This window comes from Thrips palmi, unplaced genomic scaffold (assembly GCF_012932325.1).
Source record: "Thrips palmi isolate BJ-2018 unplaced genomic scaffold, TpBJ-2018v1 HiC_scaffold_8, whole genome shotgun sequence".
Taxonomy (NCBI): domain Eukaryota; kingdom Metazoa; phylum Arthropoda; class Insecta; order Thysanoptera; family Thripidae; genus Thrips; species Thrips palmi.
The window spans coordinates 3452130-3472763 of record NW_023144635.1 but is presented as its reverse complement, the minus strand read 5'-3'; the positions used below and the strand labels follow the sequence as shown (position 1 = coordinate 3472763).

Here is a 20634-nt window from a genome sequence, read left to right as displayed (position 1 = left end):
TTTGCCACTATTTCAATCCGGACAGCCTGGCACCGCCCTGGGCCTGCCGGCCTGCCGCCTGCCCAGTGCCCAGTCCACCTCGGCCTGCCCTAGCCACTCCGAGTGGGCAGTAAATCTGCGCCACGCCGCGCTGCTACGCGCTGCTACGCTGCTATCCGGGGTATGGCAGCACGGCGATAAGCCCGACCAGGTGACCACCCCATTCCACCACCGCCTATTTCTCAAATCAGACCGACAATTTTTCAAATTCTGACCGACTATTTCTCAATTCTCTCCAACTTTTTTGTCGAGTCCCGCCGCGAAGGCCGCGGCCCCATCGGGCGGCGCCACCAATTGTTTTTATTTTTATGGCCCGTCGATGCACCGCCACGCCACCAGTTGCGCGGACGGATTTGCCAGTGGCGGCAGCGGCAAAATTCCGGACGCGTTTTGAGTAATAGAGTCGCTTAGGACTTGAACCGAACGTGTGACCCACCACCAATTAATTGCTCTCCGAACGAGGAATCCATTGGTGGGGTCACACGTTTAGTTCGAGACCTGTTTAGCGACTCTGGAGCTCAAAACGCGTCTCGATTTTTGGCCGCTGGTCTTCTAGCACACTGTGCGCTGCGCAGCGCACATGGGTGGTTGGACGTCCGGCCAGCGCAGCACCCCTACCGGAAACAACGACGACCAAGACGACGACATTGTCACATCGTGCACGGCCACTGGGATTATACGATCGTCCCATTTTACGGCACCACTCCAACAGCTCCATAACTGCGCGCTCCTTTTTACATCCAGCACAACGAACAAACGATAAACTTGAATTTTACCAACCTCCGAAAAAAATGGGAGAAAAATTTACAAGTGATTTTACGCGCCGCGCGCCAGCCGTAATAAAAAGTTATCACCCTTAAATCAAGGCGCGTTCATTCTTCCCTGGCGAGCTCCATTCACGGTTTACGTCTCTCTTACAAGGGGGCCAGCCGGAGGGCCTCCCGACGCCCAGCCGTGGGAGCCGATCAAATCCGGCAGAGAGAGAGAGAGAGAGAGAGAGAGAGAGAGAAAAGTCTCTGACAAGGAATAAAGCCCCCCCCCCCTCCTTTCTCGATTTGGCGTCGCTTACATTCCATTTCCCCGTAATTTCTCTTTTACCCTTTCCAGCGAGGTGTGTGCGTGCCGGGCCTGGCCGGGCCGACGAGGGGCGTTACCTGCCCGGTCTCGGCACGGCGCGTGTGCACTGTGCAGGGGGCCCGGCCGTGGGGCCCGGAGGAGGCCCGCGTCGTCGTCCCCTTGGATCGTGTGGGCGCGACGGCACAGCGGACGAAATGGTGTCGTTACCAGGGACGTTATGGCACGGCGTCTGTTGCCGCCACTACTCGTCGATAAAAGTGCGGTGGGCTCGGCGCGGCTTGCCAGCGCGGGCCGAGGCCCAGGCCGCCCGGGCCAGACAAGAAAAGAGCGATCGGCGCAACGACGACCCGCCAAATCGGGCCGCCGGCGTCCCGGGGCGGAAAACTTCATGACGAGCTCATCATTTTCTTCTTCTCCCTTCGCCTTCGCGCCACTCGGGGACCCAACTTTCTCGGTTCGATCCCCGCTCAAGGCTGCTTCTTTTTCTCCCTCGTCCCGGCCGAACGCCTAGGCTCGCGGCCGGGTACTTGACCTGGCTGCGGGCGGGGCCATGGCGGGGCCATGGCGGGGCCCTGCGACTGGTGCGCCAGGTCGCGGTTCGGCCCCTTGCCCCCGCGCCCCCTCGTGGCCCCCTCGCCGCCGGCAGTGCGGGGCCGGGCGAGGCCGGGCAGGGCCGCCGCAGTGCCACCGCTGCGCCCTGCAGACTGGAAGGGGGCTCCGAGATGGTCGCTATATTTAGCCGCCAGTGCTCCATGCTCGACCAAGCCAGCCCGCAGCCGACGAACCCTTGGCGTGCAGCCCCGCGCTGCAGCCCAACAAGGTTAGCCTCTGGCCGCCCCGCCCCGGGGCCGCACGGGGCCCGACTTGGGACCGGGCTCCCTGGTCTTCGTCAGCGCGGACGTCGGCAGCCCCCTGCAGCCCCCTGCAGCCCTGCACGGACGGATGTTGTGACTTCGGCGCCAAGGCTGTGAATTGGATTCGGCTAAATTGGCCCGCCTCGGCTGCCTCGGTCGGTGCACTGCGAGTCCCTGCGCAGCCCTGCGCAGCCCTGCGCCCCTCGCGAGCCGCCAGCCCACCGTAATTGCCAGTCACCGCCCTCTTGCTCTTCTTGGAGGGATCGAAGGCGCGGCGCGGCGCCCCAGACGCGTGACGCATCCGTTGCATTCAAAGACCCCCCCGGGACCGTACACCGCGAGCACGCCGACGGCGACCGCCACCCCGACCTCCCCGACCGACCGGGGGCCGCCGCAGTAGGGCCGCCTCAGCGACGCCTCTGAGATAACTCGCGTGAAATTCGTTTAGCGACCCTCGTCCTCTCGCCGTGATGAGCAAAGTGGGTTCGGCTCCCGATCTGCTGGCGCTAGCTGCGCTCATTTGTCGTGTGGCGGCTTGCTTCCCTTGCTTCCCGCCCCGCGACCCGCGTCCCGCGTCCCGCGCGCCACCCAGAGCGCTCGCGCTTGGCAGCTGCACTGCCTGCCCGGCCTGCCCCCTGCATGCGTAATGCTCCACCGCGCAAACACTCACTCACACACACACACCAACACACACAATAATCCGCGCACGCAACAAAAGGGGCGTTTGCGCGGCATTCCCTCACGTACCACTGCCAGGGCGACCAGGACCGTAGTGCGGATTAGTCTAGGACAGCGGTTCTCAACCTTTCTCGACTCGCGACCCCAAATTTGTAGCCAAAAATTTCCGCGACCCCCAGGAAAAGTTTCGCGACCCCACGGGACCCCTCCTTTAGCATGCCACTGCGTCTGATCCGAGGCGGGCATTTTGCTCCCTCAACGGGCAATTGGTCTTTGGACCTTCCTTTAGCATGCCTCTGTTACGGAGTGCGATTATCAGTCTTAGTTTGGGAGCAGTATTGTCTCAAAGTTGGCCAAAACGCTCAGAAATGTCTTTTAAAAATCATGTTTTGGGTCGATTTTAAGCAGCCACTGCGTCTGATCCGAGGCGGGCATTTTGCTCCCTCAACGGGCAATTGGTCTTTGAACCTTCCTTTAGCATGCCTCTGTTACGGAGTGCGATTATCAGTCTTAGTTAGGGAGCAGTATTGTCTCAAAGTTGGCCAAAACGCTCAGAAATGTCTTTTAAAAATCATGTTTTGGGTCGATTTTAAGCAGCCACTGCGTCTGATCCGAGGCGGGCATTTTGCTCCCTCAACGGGCAATTGGTCTTTGAACCTTCCTTTAGCATGCCTCTGTTACGGAGTGCGATTATCAGTCTTAGTTAGGGAGCAGTATTGTCTCAAAGTTGGCCAAAACGCTCAGAAATGTCTTTTAAAAATCATGTTTTGGGTCGATTTGCGTCTGATCCGAGGCGGGCATTTTGCTCCCTCAACGGGCAATTGGTCTTTGAACCTTCCTTTAGCATGCCTCTGTTACGGAGTGCGATTATCAGTCTTAGTTTGGGAGCAGTATTGTCTCAAAGTTGACCAAAACAGGCACAACGATTTTTCAAAGACGTTTCGGCCAACTTTGAGACAATACTGCTCCCAAACTAAGACTGATAATCACACTCCGTAACAAAGGCACGCTAAAAGAAGGTCCAAAGACCAATTGCCCGTTGAAGGAGGACGAAATACCGCCTCGGGTCAGACGCAGTGGCTGCTTAAAATAGGCCCAAAACACGATTTTTCAAAGACATTTCTGACCGTTTTGGTAAACTTTGAGACAATACTGCTCCCAAACTAAGATTGATAATCACACTCCGTAACAAAGGCATGCTAAAGGAAGGTTCAAAGACCAATTGCCGGTTGAGGGAGCAAAATGCCCGCCTCGGATCAGACGCAGTGGCTGCTTAAAATCGGCCCAAAACACGACCCCAGCTACCTCGCCGCGACCCCTTAAAATTTTTTTCGCGACTCCACTTGGGGTCGCGACCCTAAGGTTGAGAACCACTGGTCTAGGAAGTGCCTTCCAGACTCGCGACGGACGGGCTGGCCAGCTGACGGACAGACGGGCAGACGCGATGCGACAAACAGGCATTCATGCGGCCAGTGGCAGTCCGTCGCCGCCGAGCAGGCCGTGCTGGCCGTGCTGGCCGTGCTGGCGCCAAGCGAGGCCGCGGCGAACTCGACCGCCCTGGCCTTGGGCCGCCATTGGCCCGCCATTGGGCAGGCCAATGCAACCGATGAGGACAGCCTGACCGCCGGACTCAATAACAAACAAACTTTGGAACAATCAAATCATCGAACACCGCGATGATGCCCGTCCGTATCGTGTGGGAGGTCAGGTCAGGTTCGCGCAAAACATTCATTCTTTATCGTGATGCCGGTCGGTCATTGTTGCCACTTTCGCCGTAATCACCGCCGCGCTCTTCGGCGAAGACAAGAAGCTCCTCTAAATCACTTTAGAGCAGAGCAAAGTCTGCGGAGTGACCCGGAGTGTGTGAGGCGGCGCGGGGGCGGCGTGCGGCGGACGGTGGCGTAGCAGGCGTAGCCTCACTTGGCGGGGCGGGGCGGGGCGGGGCGGGGCGGGGCGGGGCGGGGCGGGGCGGGCGGCCTTTATCCTTCCATTTCCCGCTTATCGGCGGCCTTCTCGCTCGAGCTACGCGCTCCGCCAGCGGAAAGCCCCGCGGCCCGGCGGCCTGGCCGTGCTGATTGATTAATCATAAGAGATTTGCCACTTGGCTTTGCCACTTGGCTTTGCCACTTGGCTCCCTCGTTCTCGTCTTGCTCGTCTTTATCGCGCTGACCGCGTTGGCCAGGCGGGGCCGCGCGGCACGGCTAGAGGCACGGCGGCAGCGCGCCGAGGCGGGGGCGGCGAGCCACACAGGTCAGGGGCCGGGGCCGCCGGGGCGCGGGCCTCCGTCCGCACAGCTGGCCGAGCAGTGCCGTACCTTCGTCGAAGGGCCCCATGACTTGGTGGGTTTTCCCCGGCGGCCCACCCCCTCACTGCAACGGTTCATTCGGCCTGGAGTCGCTCTGCATGCGGCCATGCGGCCATGCGGCCATGCGGTCGACGTGGACAGTGCTTCGCCGTCCGCGGCGTCCGAAACGCGCCTCGGCGGCCACCTCGCCTCGGACACGCCCCCCGTTCCTTTCCCAAGTGGCGGCCAAACAGAAGTCATTCGCTGGCAGTAAGGTGAGCCGGCGGCAAGGAGTGCAGAAACACCGCGCCCCGCCCCGCCCCGCCCCGCCCCGCCGCGAGGGCCTGCATGCCAGCGGTCTGGTTCGCCACACCACACGGCCCGGCAAGCATCTCAGGCCGGCCAGGAAGTTTGTGAACAACAAATGCAAACTCTGGCTGCAGTCAAAGTAAACAAAGACGGACGGCCTGGCGGCCAGGCCGCGGCCGAGTGAGTCTGCCGGACTCGCCTCGCCCTTCGCGGCGCTTCGCGGGGGCAGAGGCCGAGAGGTTTAGCCCCCCCCTCCCCCGATGTACTCCGTTATGCCGCGCATCCCTTACGCCGTCAGCAGATTTTCCGCTCCGCAGCCACGTGATTCGAAAGGGCGCTTTGTCGCTCTGTCTCTCTCGCACCCCAACGAGAGCGAGTGTGAGTGCGACAGAGACAGAGCGACGAGACGACTCTTCAATCTCTGAGCACAGCAGACGGCGCATTGCTGCTGCAAATCAGTCCATTTTTCTTCGGCGGGAGGTCGTAAAACTTGCCGGGGCGATACAGGCGCGGCGAGCGTGCTGCAGGCCTTGGGGCGTGCGAGGGGCCCTCTAGGAGCCGCCGCGCCGCGGTACTCGAGGACGGCGAGGACGGCGACGACGGCGACGACGACGGCGAGGACGCGCTGGAGGGCTTATCAGTCCTCGCAGGGCGTGTGATGAGGACGGCCACTGCTGCCGCCGCGGCTTGGCGGGACTTCATTCAAATTTCCCGCCAAAACGGGGCGTCCCCATTGGCCGCGCCGCAGCTGGCGACGCACGCGGCTGCACCGGGCTGGCTGCACCGCGACGATGCGGCGGTCAGCACGAGAAGGAGAGGCCGTGTGAACCGCGAGCACGGCGACGCAATCTCCGCGACGACTGGCGACGTCTGCACGCCGATTCCGAGAGTGCGTCTCTCTCTCATTCCCGAACGGGTGCGAGAGAGACAGGCAGGGCCCCTCCCCTCCGCTCAAGCTTGTCCGCACGCCGCGCGTGAACCGAGCGACTCCGAAGGACCGCTTCGTCGCCCTGTCTCTCTCGCACTCATGGGGCGTTCCGCAAGGGTGCGACGAAAAGCTCTGCTCGGAATCAGGCCGCAGCCTCCCACCTGGAGCAGGCCGCCCGGATAAGTCACGGCGCCGATAACGCGACCAACGCGACGCCGCGCCGCGCCGCGCCGGCCAGACCAAGGGCCTGACCTACGCCACTGTAGTGGAGAGCCGCAGCGACGCCGAGCAGGACGAGCAGCAGACCGATTCCGAGAGTCGTTTTCGTCGCTCCGTCTCTCTCGCACTGACAGGGCATCCCGTATCAGTGCGAGAGAGCCGGAGCGACGAAAACGACTCTGCAGGACGATCAGGACGCGGGACCGCTCGCAAGAAAGTGGAGCGACGGAGGATTATCGATCTGGATTTTCGGCAATGTCGCGATAGCGATAGCAATGGCATCGCAATCAGATTACGGCGGAGTGGGAGGGGGAGGGGGCGTCGACTGCATGTGTCCCTAATGGCGGATAGATTACGATTCAAAGCGGGACAAAGTGCCACTGCATCCACTGCATTGCGCGGCGATGCTGCAAGCGTGCTGCCAGCGCTGCCAGTGTGCTGCCAGTGTGCTGGCTGGCGGACCCGCGTCCCGCGCTTCTCGTTGCTGCTGCTGACTGCTTAGTCGTTTTCGTCGCTCTGTCTCTCTCGCGTCCCCACGACGCAGCCCATCAATGCAAGAGAGACAGAGCGACGAATACGCCTCTCGGAGTCAGTCCGTTGCTGCTGCTGGTTGGTCCATCAGGCCGCCTTCGTTTGACCGGAGTTTGACAGGTCCCGCGATAGCGAGGGGGGACGCCGCTGGGTGCTTTCGTCGCCCCGTCTCTCTCGCACTCGCGCGGCGTGTCGCTGGGGTGCGAGAGAGACAGAGCGACGACGCATGTGTTCGGAATGAGCCATGCTCCCTCCCTGCCATGTCGGGGCGCCGCGCGCCGAGCTTTTCGGCGGCTTTCGAGAGCGAGGAGATGGAGGATTGAAATAAAATGAGAATCCGGAGTCCGGAGGGCACGGCTGCGGAAATTATGCCAGCCTTTGTTGGCTCGGGCCCCTCGTCCTCACACTCACACACACACTCACTCACTCACACACTCACACACACACACACACACTCACACACACACACACTCTCAGAGTGTAGAGATCGCGGCCGGGTGTTTCATCCATGCAGGCGATGGCTTATTTGAGAACAAAAGGCGACGGCGACACGACGGCCAACGCAAAATAAAGACCAAAAGGGCCCCGGGGCACGGCGGGCACGGCGGACACAGCGGACACACGACACGGCCCCAAGCTCCAACATCGGACCCGAGGGAATTACCAGGCGGAACCCAGACCGCCGTTGGACCTCGAGAGACCATCAGTGAGCCCGGGGTTGCCACTGGTTGCCGCGTAGAAGCGACAACAACAACAATAAGGTGCGTGGTGGGGCTCACCGGCGTGTAGGGCAGCGTGAGCGGCAGTGTCACTGGCGGGTCGTCGGTATCCAAAGGGCACGACCACACATAACAAACAGTCACTCGCTCGTTCGCGTCGCGTCACTGTCACGCTCGTCACGGCGCGGCACACTCGTGGTCGTCACGTCGCTTCGCGTCACGGCACGCGTCTTCGGCGCGGGCGGCGGGTGTGCGGTTCGCGGGCAGGACCAGCGCGTCCGTCCGGGTGCAGCTCCGTTGGCCAACTAGCCTCGCCCTCGCCTCGCGGTGCGCGGGACGGGACGATACGAACACAGTCGGCGGCGCGCCGGCATGGGGGCGGGGAGGGGGGCTCTCGCCTCGCGTTGCGCCCCGCACTGCGGCCCCACACTGCCTGGCCGGCCTGCCTCGCCTGCCTCCGTCGTAACTGGAGAGAGAGGAGGGACGGGCACCCCACCGCCCCCTTCTGTTTCGCCAGGCTTCACTGCTTGACTGCAGCGGTCAAGCCGGCGTCAACCGCATCGCCGATTGGATTGGACCGCGTGCGTGCCAGCAGGGCCAGCAGCAACAACAACAAAACGACTTGCCTGCCTCCTTCCACGACGACAACATCAACAACAACCGCGTGCAGCTCGTGCAGCACAGCGGCCGCGACGGGGAGGCGAGGTGCGGGAAGTCACACCTACCAGTGCGACTCACTCGCGCACGCACACACACACACACACACACACACACACACGAAACGCGTCCGCTCACACCTGTTGTTGGTGCCAAGCTGCCGGTCCACACCTGAAGCCAATTGACTTGGCCGGCAGCTGAGGGGCGTGGGTGTCTTCATTATGCTGCGCCGGAGAAAATACAATCCAAAGGGAAAGAGGAATAGGATGTCGTTTTGGGGCATAGACCTGGTAGGGGTGGGTGGTGTGGTGCCTTGGCGAGTCAAGGCGCCTGTACTTGTGGGGGAGGCCACCGCGCCGCTTCTGTCCTGTCTTCGACTCTCTCACTCACACACACACTCACAAGAGCAGCCTTTTGTGGTGGTGAACAGCTCCATCAGCCCCTTCGCATCCCTTTCGCCGCAACGGCAGGTAATTGAGTCGGAGTGAGACAGCCACTTACGCAATGTGTAGTGTTGGCACGGCTCTGTTGGTGTTGTTGGTTTTGTTTGTTGTTGTTGTTGCTGTTGTTTCGGGAAACGGAAACTGCAACTCAGCGCCGCCGCCGTGCAGCACTGTTATTTCAGTTGCAACGCCCTCCTGCCAAGTTTTAAAATACAAATTTATTGCGATACATTTGCCATTTTATAATGCCCGCCTAACCTCGTGTCAAGTATTTGGAGTTGAAAACATCCTTGTTTGGTCGAAACTGTGAGACATGTCAAGAAGGAAGTGTGATCTTGACAGAACTTTGGCGGCTACTGCAGCTTATCTTAGCCGGTTGTCGAACTTCCGAACTTCCTATTCGAATCTGTGATCCGCCTTTCTCGGCCTTTCTTCCAGGTTGTGACTAAGTCTCCCGCTTCCGTCGTGCCCGCTGGCGACGGTCTGGCGACACAGCCTTTATGGCTTTGTCTCGCTGCTCGGCTTCTGGCGTGCGACTCCGAAGGTGAGTTTTCGTCGTTCTGTCTCTCTCGCACCCTTTTGGGACGGCCGCTCTGAGTGCGACAGAGACGACCCTGCGGACGCGGCCTGTGCATGGGACACTCCGGACACTCGATCCGCGGCCCGTTGGCGACTCGCGTGCCTGCCCCCCGTGGGGCCACCGCGGCCACGCCTCGCGTCGTCCGGCCGGCCGGCCTAGGGACCTAGGCCTGCAGCTAGCGACAGCCCCGACACGCGCGCGGCCACGCGGCCACGCGGCCGTGACGGACACGTGTCATCGCGACGTGACACGGCGGCGCCAAGGGTTCGACTCCCGGCGACGGCGGGGCTCTGCAGTCTGATTCCGAGAGCCGTTTCCGTCGCTCTGTCTCTCTCGCACTCATTGGACGTCCCGTACAGGTGCGAGAGAGACAGAGCGACGAAAACGACTCCCTGAATCAGCCTGCTGACCGCTTTGACGGACGGGGGTCGCTGCCGGCGCCGGCCGGCCCCAAGCCCCACCCAATTTCTCGCTCTAATTGTCCGAGGAGCGGGTAGTAATTGTTGTTTGGACTGTGTGGGGCCTCGGCGGCCACGGCCTTCGCTTCCTCCGGGGCCTCGGGGGAAGTGCCGTCGCTGCCGTCGCCCAGTCCCGGTGCGGTGCGCGGCGTGCGCGGTGAGGGGCAGGCCCGGGGCAGGCCCGGGGCAGCCCGTCCGTCCCGTTAATGAAGTAATTCGAGGGTACTGTTCGCGCATAACAGTCCAGCCCCGCCCGGCCGCGAGCCATTGGGGCATTGGGGCCGTGGCCGCGTTGGGCCGCCAGACCGCCAACGCCGCCACCGATGCAGCCCGGCAACAACGAGCACTGCGCACTTGGCGTCCTGGACAGTGCGACGTCGTGCGCAGCAGTCTCGCCTCCAAACTCCAACTCTCGCGAGGCGGTGTCGCGCTTGTTTCCCAGACAGTTTCCTCTTTTCCTGCCGGGATTATTTGGCACTCACTCAACAGGACAGGACATGGCACAGCGGGGCCGCGGGGCACGGCGCGGGACTTGGCGGCTGGCGCGGGCTTCCCCCTCCATACCCCACACCACTAGTTCCCCCTCCTCGCCCAAGCGACTCTCATCATCCGGTCGACACGGTTGGTGGTGGGGGTTATCAACTTTCAAGCCGTAGCAACATCGTGGGGGGATGTAGCTCAGTGGTAGAGCGTTCGCTTTGCATGTGAAAGGCCCCGGGTTCGATCCCCGGCATCTCCACACTTTTTTGCGCCGAGTTGCAATAGCATTGGTAATGTTCGCCTTGGCAGTGCGCGCGGTCGTGAGGTTCTCATTGTTCTGTAACCTAGGATGCCGTCATCTGTTTTTCCGGAATTGTCTTTCGTCGCATTTTCTCGAAATGAGTCATGGCGGGTCCGCAGAACCGCTATTCTCTGTCTTATCTGCAGACAGGACTTGATGTTGGCCGGGCCGTCGAAATGCGGGAGAAAAACATTCAAAAATAGATTCCTGGGCGAACCTCCTCCGCGCGCAAGCTGAGCAAGATGGACATCATTGAGAGGGAAGAACCCTCGCTGGACGGGAAGCTGGCCAAGCCCATGTTCTGGGGCAAGGTGGCGGGCTTCACGGCGCAGGAGCTCAGGCCAGAGATGTTCGACGAGTGTCTCAAGCTGATCGAGGTATGCATGCGAAACGGCTGAGGGCCTTTAGGACTCTACTTTGCATAGAAATCTCTCACGTTCTGCCAACTCTGCAGAAGTACCTGATCCCCGAGGAGGCCATGTGTGTCGCGCTGGACATGAAGTCGGACGCCGTCAGCAAAGCCACCCTCCTGGCCAGCGCCAGGGACTGCATGAAGGACGGCACCTCCATCGTGGTGCTCAAGGGAGAGGACTACGTGGAGGAAGAGGACGAGGACGACGGCGGCGAAGAGCAACCTGCATCAGGTGTGCCCACCGCCGGCGACAGCGGGGACACCCACGACGACGCAGTAGATGAAGGGGCGGGCGAAGCAAACGGGGTAGGCGGCGAGGCGGGATCAGTGGAGACACAGGACGAGTCCGGGGACGCGGTGGACGCGGTGGACGCGACGGCGGTCGCGGAGGACAAGGATGCGGACGAAAGAGAGGGCAGCGAAAGGAGCGAGCAGAAGGACGAGCAGGACGTTCAAGCCGAGGAGGACGACGACGGCACCGTGCTGTCCTCGGAGGAGGAGCGCTGGCGGAAAGAGAGACGAAAGCGGAGGCACAAGAGGAGAAAGAAAAGAAGACAGGCGGAAGAGAGGAAGCAGTTGGAGGAGCAGCAAGGCGATCAAGTGGTGGAAGAGGAGGCGGAAGCGGAGGCGCGGGACGAGGAGGACGACGGCGAGGACGAGCGGCGCGTCGTGGCCGTCATGGTGGCCAGGGTGGTGCAGCGCACGCAGCACATGCGCTCCTTCAGCAGGATCAAGGTACGCACTGTCGCACTGTAAAACAAAACCGTCGACAGAAACCTCACTCGGCTTTACTGCCTCACGGCGTCGCCGGCCGTTCCACTGTCCCACCCCGTTCCACTCCGTTCCGCCAGGTTGTCCAGGGCGACGCGTACCAGCAGTGGCTCGCACTGCGCTGCCACCTGCAGAAGACAGCCAATCTGTTCGAGCGCTACAACCTGGACACGTACTACCGAGTGTATCACATTGTCGTGCACCCCGACTACCGCAAGAAGGGTAAGCCAGGCGAAGCCAGGATGGGCTGTGACTGTAACCGCCAATAAAGAAGATCGACGCAGCGGCGGGGCGACGCGGCCTCTGACCCGGCCGGCCCGGGGCGCGGCACTGTAAGGCTCTGGCCCCCAGGCGTGGGGTCGTTCCTAGTGAAGCTGGCGTCGCTGCGGCTGGCCGAGCTGTTCGCGGGCCTCGGCACGGTGTGCACGGCGGTGGCGCCGTCCAGGGCGTCGCAGCGGCTGCTGGCGCGGCAGGGCTTCAAGCCGCACGCCGTGCTCCACTACCACGAGTGGAAGGACGACCAGGGCCGGGCCATCATCACGGGCGCGGGCACCGGCAACTACAGCGCCGTCCTGGCCGTGTTCGAGGTGAGCCCGCGACCGCCACGACGCCCTACTAGTACGTGCCCGACGACGCCCCCACGCCCCGCAGGTGGCCCCGCGCGACCCCGACGTGCCGCTGGACGTCAGCCCGCTGGTGGACCGCGTGGAGGAGGTGCCGGAGGGCCCGCGGCCGGTGACGGCCTTCCCCGGCCGGGAGCAGGGGCTGTCGCGGCCGCCCAAGCCGGAGTGCCCGCCCGCACACGAGGAGCCCCCCTTCGGCATCGCGACGGCGAGGCCGCGACCGCCCAGGGCGCTCTCCGAGTGGCAGGCCGACGACGGCCAGGACGACCGCGCCCTCGACCGCGCCCCCGGCAGCCACAGCCAGGCTGGCTCCAGCAGGGACTCCAGGGGCTCCAGCAGCCAGGCGGCCAGCAGCAGCCAGGGGACCAGCAGCAGCCGCGGGGCCACCGGCAGCAGCAGGAACAGCAGCGCGACCGGAGCCACTGGGGCCTCTTGAAGGAGGCCGTCGTGGTCTAGCCGTCTAGGCAGGCCGGGCAGCAGACAGCTGTCAGTCGCGAGTTAATTACAAGGCAGATAAACCCCGGCCGATTTTCATTCGGCTCATTTGTTCCTCGACGACGGGGGGACGCGACGGCGAACGGGGCTGGGCCGAAATGAAACGAAATGAACTCATCGCTCACTCGTCCAGCCGTCCAGCGAGCGGGGAAGGCTGTCCGGGGGGTCTTGGGGGCGGGGAAGACCACCCCTCTGCCTTCGGGGCACGGCACCAGCGGACTTGTCCGGGGGCAACCCGCAGCACAAAAACCAAGTTCGCAGGCAGCAGACACTCGGCCGGGCTGGCGCAGTGCAGCTCTCTCACCATCATCATCTCTCTCTCTCCTCTCTTCCCTCGCCCGCGCCACGTGTAGGGCTGACCTTGGAACGGATCCAAAAGTCAGACGAACGTCCGGTGGAGACGAACCAAAGAATCAAAGACAATTAAAAGTCGTGGGAGGAAAGGGGCGAGCATAAGAAGTGGCGCGATAGCGGATGTTTGTGACGACTGCCAAGCAAACGGTGGGACGGGAGGGCCAGCGCGTTCTGCTGGCCAGTCAGTTCGGAAGTGCCTTCGGGCCTGAAGAGGCTGGACATCGTCGTGCGTCGCATCGCTGCAAACTGGCCGCCGGCTTGAGGAATATGGCTACTAATTTATGGGAGAGACGCACGCAGCCGACATGGCAGATGGCAGCACAATGAATAGTGTGGGAACAAGCAAGTGCGGAGAGGCTGGCCTGCGTGCAAAACCGTCTTGCATGCACTTCACTTTCCGGCAGTTAGATTGACGTCCCGTTGCCGAGCGATGCCGTGTTCTTCACCCTCTCCTTTGCCCTGTTCCACCGACTCGATTTGCACGCTGCCGCCCTGTTCTTTACCGTCGCATTTGCCCTGTTCCACCGACTGGATTCGCACGCTGCCGCCCTGTTCTTTGCCCTCCCCTTTGCCCTGTTCCACCGACTGGATTCGCACGCTGCCGCCACTGCCGCGCGAACAGTGCTGCTCCGGCTTCCGGCAGGCCGTGGCCGCGGGCCGAACTACGTGGCCAGGGGCTGGGCTGCGCTGGGCGGCCCCGTCAGCGGGCGCCCTCGCGCGGAGACGCCGCGTACTCGGTGGAGGCGGCGGGCGCGTGTGGCGCCCTCTGGGCGGCGGCGCTCGCAACCAGCTCGGCGACCGTGGCGCCGCCGGCCGCCGGTGGCAATGTACGGAACTGCGGGGTGACGGTGGCGCTGCCCCGCGGCACATTGCGGAACCGCTGAGCGTGGCGGCAGCGCGGCAGGCCGCGTGGCTTCAACTCGTGGACACGCGGCGGCGTGGCGTGCTGACGGTGCTGGCCTGGCTGACGCCAATAGGAATAGGACGCCGTTCTCCAGCGGGATGGGAAGGAATGGAATGGAACCGTCCGGCCGGACGACTGTCCAGTCCAGGTGCTAAATCCTGCCAGGACCGGGACATACCGCTGCCGCGGCGGGCCGGCGGGACCCGCGCGGAACCGGCACCGCGCCGTTGAGCTGTCAGGCACTAGAAACGGCGGAACTGCCTCAAAAAACGAGTCGCGCCGTTCTTTTTGCTGCTATTCTTGGTGCGATCCGGGCCTAGGCCGCCTAGGCCGAGGGCGAGCGACGCGGTCGGCGCTGTCCGCTGTCGGCCATGTCGTTGCCCCGGAGAGGAGAAGAGAACTCGTGTTGTTGGCTCCAGCTTCCAGCGCCAGCGCGTCCAGCACGCGAACGCCAATTCCAAGATTCCAGGCACGGCCGGCCTCGCCTCTCGGAGATGGGAAGGCTCTTCTCCTCGATCGGGGCAAGGCGGGGCGCGGGGACGTTGGGCCCTTGGGCGAGCCGGGCCGGGTCAGATCGCCTTGCCGGTGGCAGGCCTGCCGACCCTGGCAGCCGTTGGCAGCCCTCACTGCCTCGGTGCGTGTTCCATCACGGGCCTACGGGCCTACGTACGCACTGGACTGGCAGTCTGCAGTCTGCGTGTCGGAAAGGAATTTGGGCCCCTTCCGACTGGATGATGCCGCCGGCCGCCCCACCCCGCCCCGCCACGCTCCGCCCCGCCACGCCGCGGACAAAAACGCCAAACAAACGCCGTGGCGTGCCGGCGTGCCCACACGGCGTGCCCTGCTCTCCGTGAATGCGGCATGCGGCTTTCCACGAAGCCTCGCATCAGGCTCGGCCCGGCCCGGCCCCTCCCTCCAGCGGCTTGTTTTGGTCTGGAGCTGGAGCGGGCTGGAGCGAGCCTCCAGGAGGGCGTCCATCCGTGACCTACGTTCTGGAGCCTCGCCGGGCCGAAGCCGAAGCCCCGCCGCAGCCATCATTGCCGATCGAACTCGTTCACACCTCCGGCGTGCCTCCGGCCGCCGGACGCTGCCTTGTCCGCCGAGATCGCCGAGGGACTCGCGCTCCAAAACTGGACCGTACAGTAGTCCCTGCTTGCGCAGTCACTTTTCTAATTTGGCGGCAGCCGTAAAACACCCGGCAGGGTGTTTTCATCACAGCGCGGCGGTTCCAGCTGCTCCGTGGAGCTCCGCGGCGCGAGAGCCGCGACGCACTTCGCCTGCCACGCCCCGCCCCACCCCCAGCCCGCGCGCCCCTCCCCCTCCCCTCCCCTGCCCTCCCCCTGCCCACCCCCTGCCATCCCTCCCCAACCCCGGGAGGCGCGGAGGCACGGAGGGCGCAGGCCGGCCGCCCAAGGCCATGGGCGCCATGGAGCCCCGGCCGCAGCCCCGCAGCAGCCAGGCAAGCAGCAGCGCCAGGGACGCCAAACTGCGCCGCGAGTTCAATTTCAGCCCATTCCCGTCATTCTTGGGGTGGTTTCGTTAGTCTTCTCGGGCCGGCTTCGGACTCCAGGGCAGCACGCCTGCCTTGGCGCGCCCTCAGAGTTGGCGAAAAGCGTTGAAGGCGCCGCGCAGCAGGGCGCCAGGAAACGTTCCGCGGCACCGTCGAATCCAACTCAGTCATGAATGCCTTCGTTGTTGAGCGCCCGAGTGGGGGCGTACCCAGACGCGTACAGTGTAGTATCTGAAATTGCCTGCTAAATAGCCTGCCCCTTCCGTCACCAAAGGGGTGCATCCGCGGCGCACGACTGCGTGGCTGTCGTTCGCGCTGCCGGCCTTCTGGACCAGGTCCACGGCCTCCGTCACCTGACGCCCCGCCACGCCCCGCCACGCCCCGCCCCGCCCCGCCACGCCCCGCCACGCCCCACCACGACGCGATGCGCTCGTCGCGGCTCGCATTGTCCACGCATGTAAATGCGCAAAAAAAGTGCGGAATAGCAAACAGCGGCAGCACGCGCGTGCGCCTCGCCACGGCCGCGCGTCGCCTCGCGACCGCGGCATGGTAATCAACTGGACCGGCCCGGCAGGACGGCAGGACCACGGGGAGCGGGCGGGGCGGGGCGGGGCGGGGCCGGCAGGGCGTGGCGCGCGAAAAAGTGACGTGCCGAGACAACAAGCAACGTCGCAAAAAATAATGATGTGCGCCGTATGTGTGTGAGAGTGAGTGCGGGGGCGGCGGCCGGAGCATACTAGACCGCTGCAGTTGCGCACTTGCGCCGAAAATGACCCAAACTGGTTTCCCTGACGCAACCGCGTTCGCCTTTTCTTCTCTTTTTTCCGAGTCCGAAAAGCCCGCCCTAATTTCGTCACTGGCGCAAGCTTCGCGCGGCTTGCGCTAGCGAACGTTTTTCAAAAGCGGCGCGCCTTGCGGCTGCCGCGACCCTCTCCCGCTGCAAGAGGCCGAAGGAGGCCGAGAGGGAGGAAGATTGCAAGGCTAAGCCGGTCCGCGACTCCGCGTGCGAAAATAGCCGAAAGACCGCCCCTTCCCTTCCATCGCCAACAAACACGGCAAACAGCACCAACACACTCACAGGGGGAACGCGGCGGCACGCCGATCAGAGCAGAGGGTGCAGAAAATCCAGAGTCCCTCCATAACTGTCAACTGTCGCGAAAAAGCCATTCCGAAACTGCCCCTGGTCCACCCCGCCCATCCATCCACTTCGTGCGAGACACCAGCCAGGCGGCGTCACTGGCGTCCAGAAAAACGATCCGCGTCAAAAGCCCTTTACTTGACGAGGGTCGGCCCAAAACTGAAGACGTGTTCGAATCACTCGTTCCGAAGTTCCGCTGCCGGTAGCCCTAGCGGGCGGGGCGCGGCGAGGCGGGGGGCCGCGGGGCCCCAAGGGCTCAGCCAGCTCAAAGGGCATCGCAGTGACATCTCGTGCGGCGATTATGGCCGCTGCAGCATTTCAAAAAACGGAGGGACTGGCGCGCTGGCGCGCGGGGACCAGGGGCCGTCCAGGGACCAGGGACGGCCCGCCTCGTGGGCTTCCGGCTGATAAGGCTTATCGAGTGTTTGCCAGGCCTTGGGCTGCCTTGGGCTGCCGTGGGCTGCCTTGGGCCCGGCAGCGTAGAGGCACCAGCAATCAGACAGTCCCGCGGCGGCGGTGGCACTCCCAGGACCGCCGGCACGACCAGGGCGGCCAGGACGGCCGCCAGGAGCGCGAGGGACAGGGAGGAGGCGGGACGCGACGCCGCCGTGCCGCCGCGCCGCGGACGCGCCTCCTTTCGCGGAGCGAGGGGGCGGCGAGGGGCGGCGAGGGGCGGCGAGGGGCGGGGGCAGCCCTTCTCCGCCGAGTATAGCCAAGACGCGTGCCGCCCGTCCGCCTCCAAGACCCTCCCTCCGCCCTTCCCTTCCCGTCCAGCCCTTCCCGCCCGCTCACCGGTAGGCGCGCGCGGGCACACACACACACGCGCACACGTACACACACAGTGCGCAGACAGCCAGCTCGCAATGCGATGTAATTAGCATATGAAAGGTGAGCCAACCGGGCGCGCACCGAGTTTTTGCTCTGCTCAAGAGCTACAATCAGGATACATAAGTACGTCTGCGTGTGTGTGTGTGGGTGAGGCTTGAAACGGCCAATATGAGGCCTGGGCCGCCTCGCCGGCTTGCCGCCGTGGGGCGCGAAAGGGGTTGCCAACTGGAGACTGAGGGTCGTTTTCGTCTCCTGTCTATATCGTTGCTCATAGGGCGTTCCACTATGTAGGTGCGAGAGGGGCAGAGAGATGAAAACGACTCTCGGAATCAGTCTGCTAGTAACGCCATGCCGGGGTTTCCTCACGCGTCTTCCCCCGAATCGCGGCTCGGCTCGGCGTTTTACAGGCCAAGAACGGCCCGTGAAATCCCGTTGGCGGGGCGGCGGCGCGGTGCAGTGCGGCGGGCCGGCGCTAAAACAGACGCTAAACCGCCGCGCCCCCACGAGACGAAGCACGGCAAGCACGGCGAGGCGGGCCGAAGTAGTCGTGCTAGTGGCAGTAGCTCCGGCCGTTTCCATGTACTGCAGACATTTCCCAGAGAGATTGAGCGGCGCGCGGACTGGGGAAGCAGCGGAAGCAGCTTGCGGCTTTCTCGGGGAGGGAAGCAGGGAACTCCGAAAGCAGGGAATCCGAGGGCATCAGCTCCCAGCATGATCCAGCTTCAGCCGCGAGCGTCGAACCCGCTCCAACAGTGGATTTTGAGGAGGTTGCCTGCAGACTGATTTCGAAAGTCGCTTTCGTCGCTCTGTCTCCCTCGCACCGACACGGGACGCCCCATGAGTGCGAGAGAGACAGAGTGACAAAAACGAGACTCTCGGAATCAGTCTTCAGTTAGCGCTGAACTTTTAGTTCTCAGAGTAGATTCATCTTTTTCGAGAAACGCTGTTCATTTTCCGCACGTTGCCAAGCGAGAGGGGATGACACACCCCCCAAGACCCTCTCTGGGGGCCCTTCGAGGCCCTTGCAGTCCCCGACGCCCCGACGCGGGAATGCAATCTCAGTCCGAAAATGAAAATGACGCCCCTCGCAGTAATCACTGCAAAGAGTGTTCGGTTCGTGGCTCCGTTTTCCGGGCCTGCAGACTGATTCTGAGAGTCGTTTTCGTCGCTTGCCTTTCTCGCACTCATGGGGCGTCCCGTATAGGTGCGAGAGAGACAGCGACGAAATCGACTCGGAATCAGTCTGCAAGCAACCTCCTTCTGTATCCGCGAAATCCCCAAACCATCCCCCAGGAGACCCCATCGGCATGCACCCCCCGCTGTCGCCTGGTAATGAGAAAATGCAACCTGTGCTGACATCTGGCAGCTCCAGGCCTTTCAGACCTTCAGACAGTACAGACTGATTCCGAGAGTCGTTTTCGTCGCTCTGTCTCTCTCGCAGACATGGAGCTACCCGTTTCTAGGTGCGATGGAGACAGAGCGACGAAAACGACTCTCGGAATCAGTCTGCAGGCTGTTTCTGGCAGCTCCTGTACTGGCCGGGGCTGCCGGGGCGGAGCGGAGCCCCGCGAGCTTTGTGCCCAAATGAGACAGGGGGGAGCCACCCTCTGATTCTGCCTGATTCCGGGCGGGGCGGGGCGGCCCCCGTCGGTCGGTCTCTCTCGCGCCAATACGCGACGCCGGCCGTGAGCGCGAGAGAGAGCGCCAGGGGCTGGCGGGGGCCCAGCAGCGATGACGCGGCCGCGCATGGATTTGCGCGGTGAGGGCGGTCGGCGGGGTCGGCCGCCGCCGAGCGAAACCGAAGATTCCTAGCGTCGCTCTTTCTCTCTCGCACCCCTCCGCGGCGCCCCGCCAGTGCGAGAGAGACGGGACGAGTCTGCGCGCCGGGCGCGATGCACGCGATGCATGGCAGATCAGCGCGGATCGCAGCATCGCGGCATCGCAGCCAGGTGAGGGGAGGGGGAGGGGCGGGGCCACACCGGGCCGGCAGGCAGCCAATGCGAAATGCCGCGATCCCGGTGCAAGCAGTGCTCACGCAGCGTGCGCCAAGGCCGGGGAAGGGGTGAGAGAGTGAGAGGGCACGCAGGGCCGCGCAGGATGCGAACGCAACGCGCGTATTAGCGCGGCGCGGCAATTAAAAATGGTCGCGGAGGGGAGGGGGAGTGAAGAGCGAGGGGTGGGTTGGGGCAGGCCCGGCAGCTCCGGCCGAGACGAGCCTTTCCGCGGAATCGAAGAACAAAGTGAAAGTCAGTCCCGGCGGCTCGGCGTCCCGGAGGGAAGCGGAGGGCGCGCGACTTGTTTGGAAGGGTGATTGCAGAAGGGGAAGCGAGGCGAGGCGCAGCGCTCTGAATTTTTCGCTGCGCTCTTTTACTTTTTTTTTTCAAAATTAATGATGGCGTCCTTTGAAAACACGCAAACGCTCTCTGGAAAGCCCTCGGTGGTGCGTGCACCGTGTTCTTACCACATGTGTTTGTTCGGTCGCTGGCTATGAATGGACATAGCCCCTGCACTGTTAGCTTTAGGTAAAGGTCAATATTTTCAAACAACAGGTTTTTTCCGGTTTTTTTTTCGCAGTTTTGAATTGAGGCTTCGACACGGGGCTCTCCAGCTCGACTTGGAACACGCCCTCCTTGACCATGCTCAGCGCTCGTCGCGCTCGGCGCGTGCTTTGCCCGTCACCAAAGGCTGCGTTGAGCAACGCGCCGAATCAATACCACACAGTTCGGCCAATTTCAACACGGCCACGCCCGCCACGTCGGCCACATCATGTCGGCCACGTCAGCCACGTCGCCGGGGAGGGCATGCCAGGCCACTGGAAGGGCCGTCGCCGTCGATCGGCCGCGCCTTCGTCAATCGGTCTTTGATTCGCGTTTCATTGTGGCGACGGCCGTCGCGCTGGTCAGCGCGTGCAGCTGCGGCGGTGTGCTCTACTCGGAGTCCGGCCGGAAGCGCACGGCGCGGGGGCACTGCAAGCCGCCTGCCGCCAACGTGAACGTGCAGACCTAGGCCTCCAAGATGCACCAGGGCGTGCCGCGGCGTGGC

The 20634-nt window shown here is 63.3% G+C and overlaps 1 protein-coding gene and 1 non-coding gene across 2 annotated transcripts; both read left to right on the top strand.

Annotated features, from left to right (window-relative positions):
- The first annotated feature begins 10443 nt into the window (after window positions 1-10443).
- Window positions 10444-10515, top strand: Trnaa-ugc. The gene has a single exon. It is a non-coding gene; the product is annotated as a tRNA-Ala (tRNA).
- A 284-nt stretch (window positions 10516-10799) lies between these two features.
- LOC117653043 lies at window positions 10800-20172 on the top strand. The gene is made up of 6 exons (XM_034398384.1): window positions 10800-10934; window positions 11012-11704; window positions 11821-11962; window positions 12092-12327; window positions 12392-12667; window positions 20167-20172. The coding sequence occupies exons 1-6, from the start codon at window positions 10800-10802 to the stop codon at window positions 20170-20172; spliced, it is 1488 nt and encodes a 495-aa protein (XP_034254275.1).
- Window positions 20173-20634: the final 462 nt, after the last annotated feature.

Excerpts from the sequence above, each read along its gene's own strand:
- LOC117653043 (XM_034398384.1), top strand. The coding sequence starts at position 10,800 with ATGGACATCATTGAGAGGGAAGAACCCTCGCTGGACGGGAAGCTGGCC. Across the intron at positions 10,935-11,011 it reads AGTGTCTCAAGCTGATCGAG|AAGTACCTGATCCCCGAGGA; the intron begins GTATGCATGCGA and ends CCAACTCTGCAG. Across the intron at positions 11,963-12,091 it reads CCCCGACTACCGCAAGAAGG|GCGTGGGGTCGTTCCTAGTG; the intron begins GTAAGCCAGGCG and ends TCTGGCCCCCAG.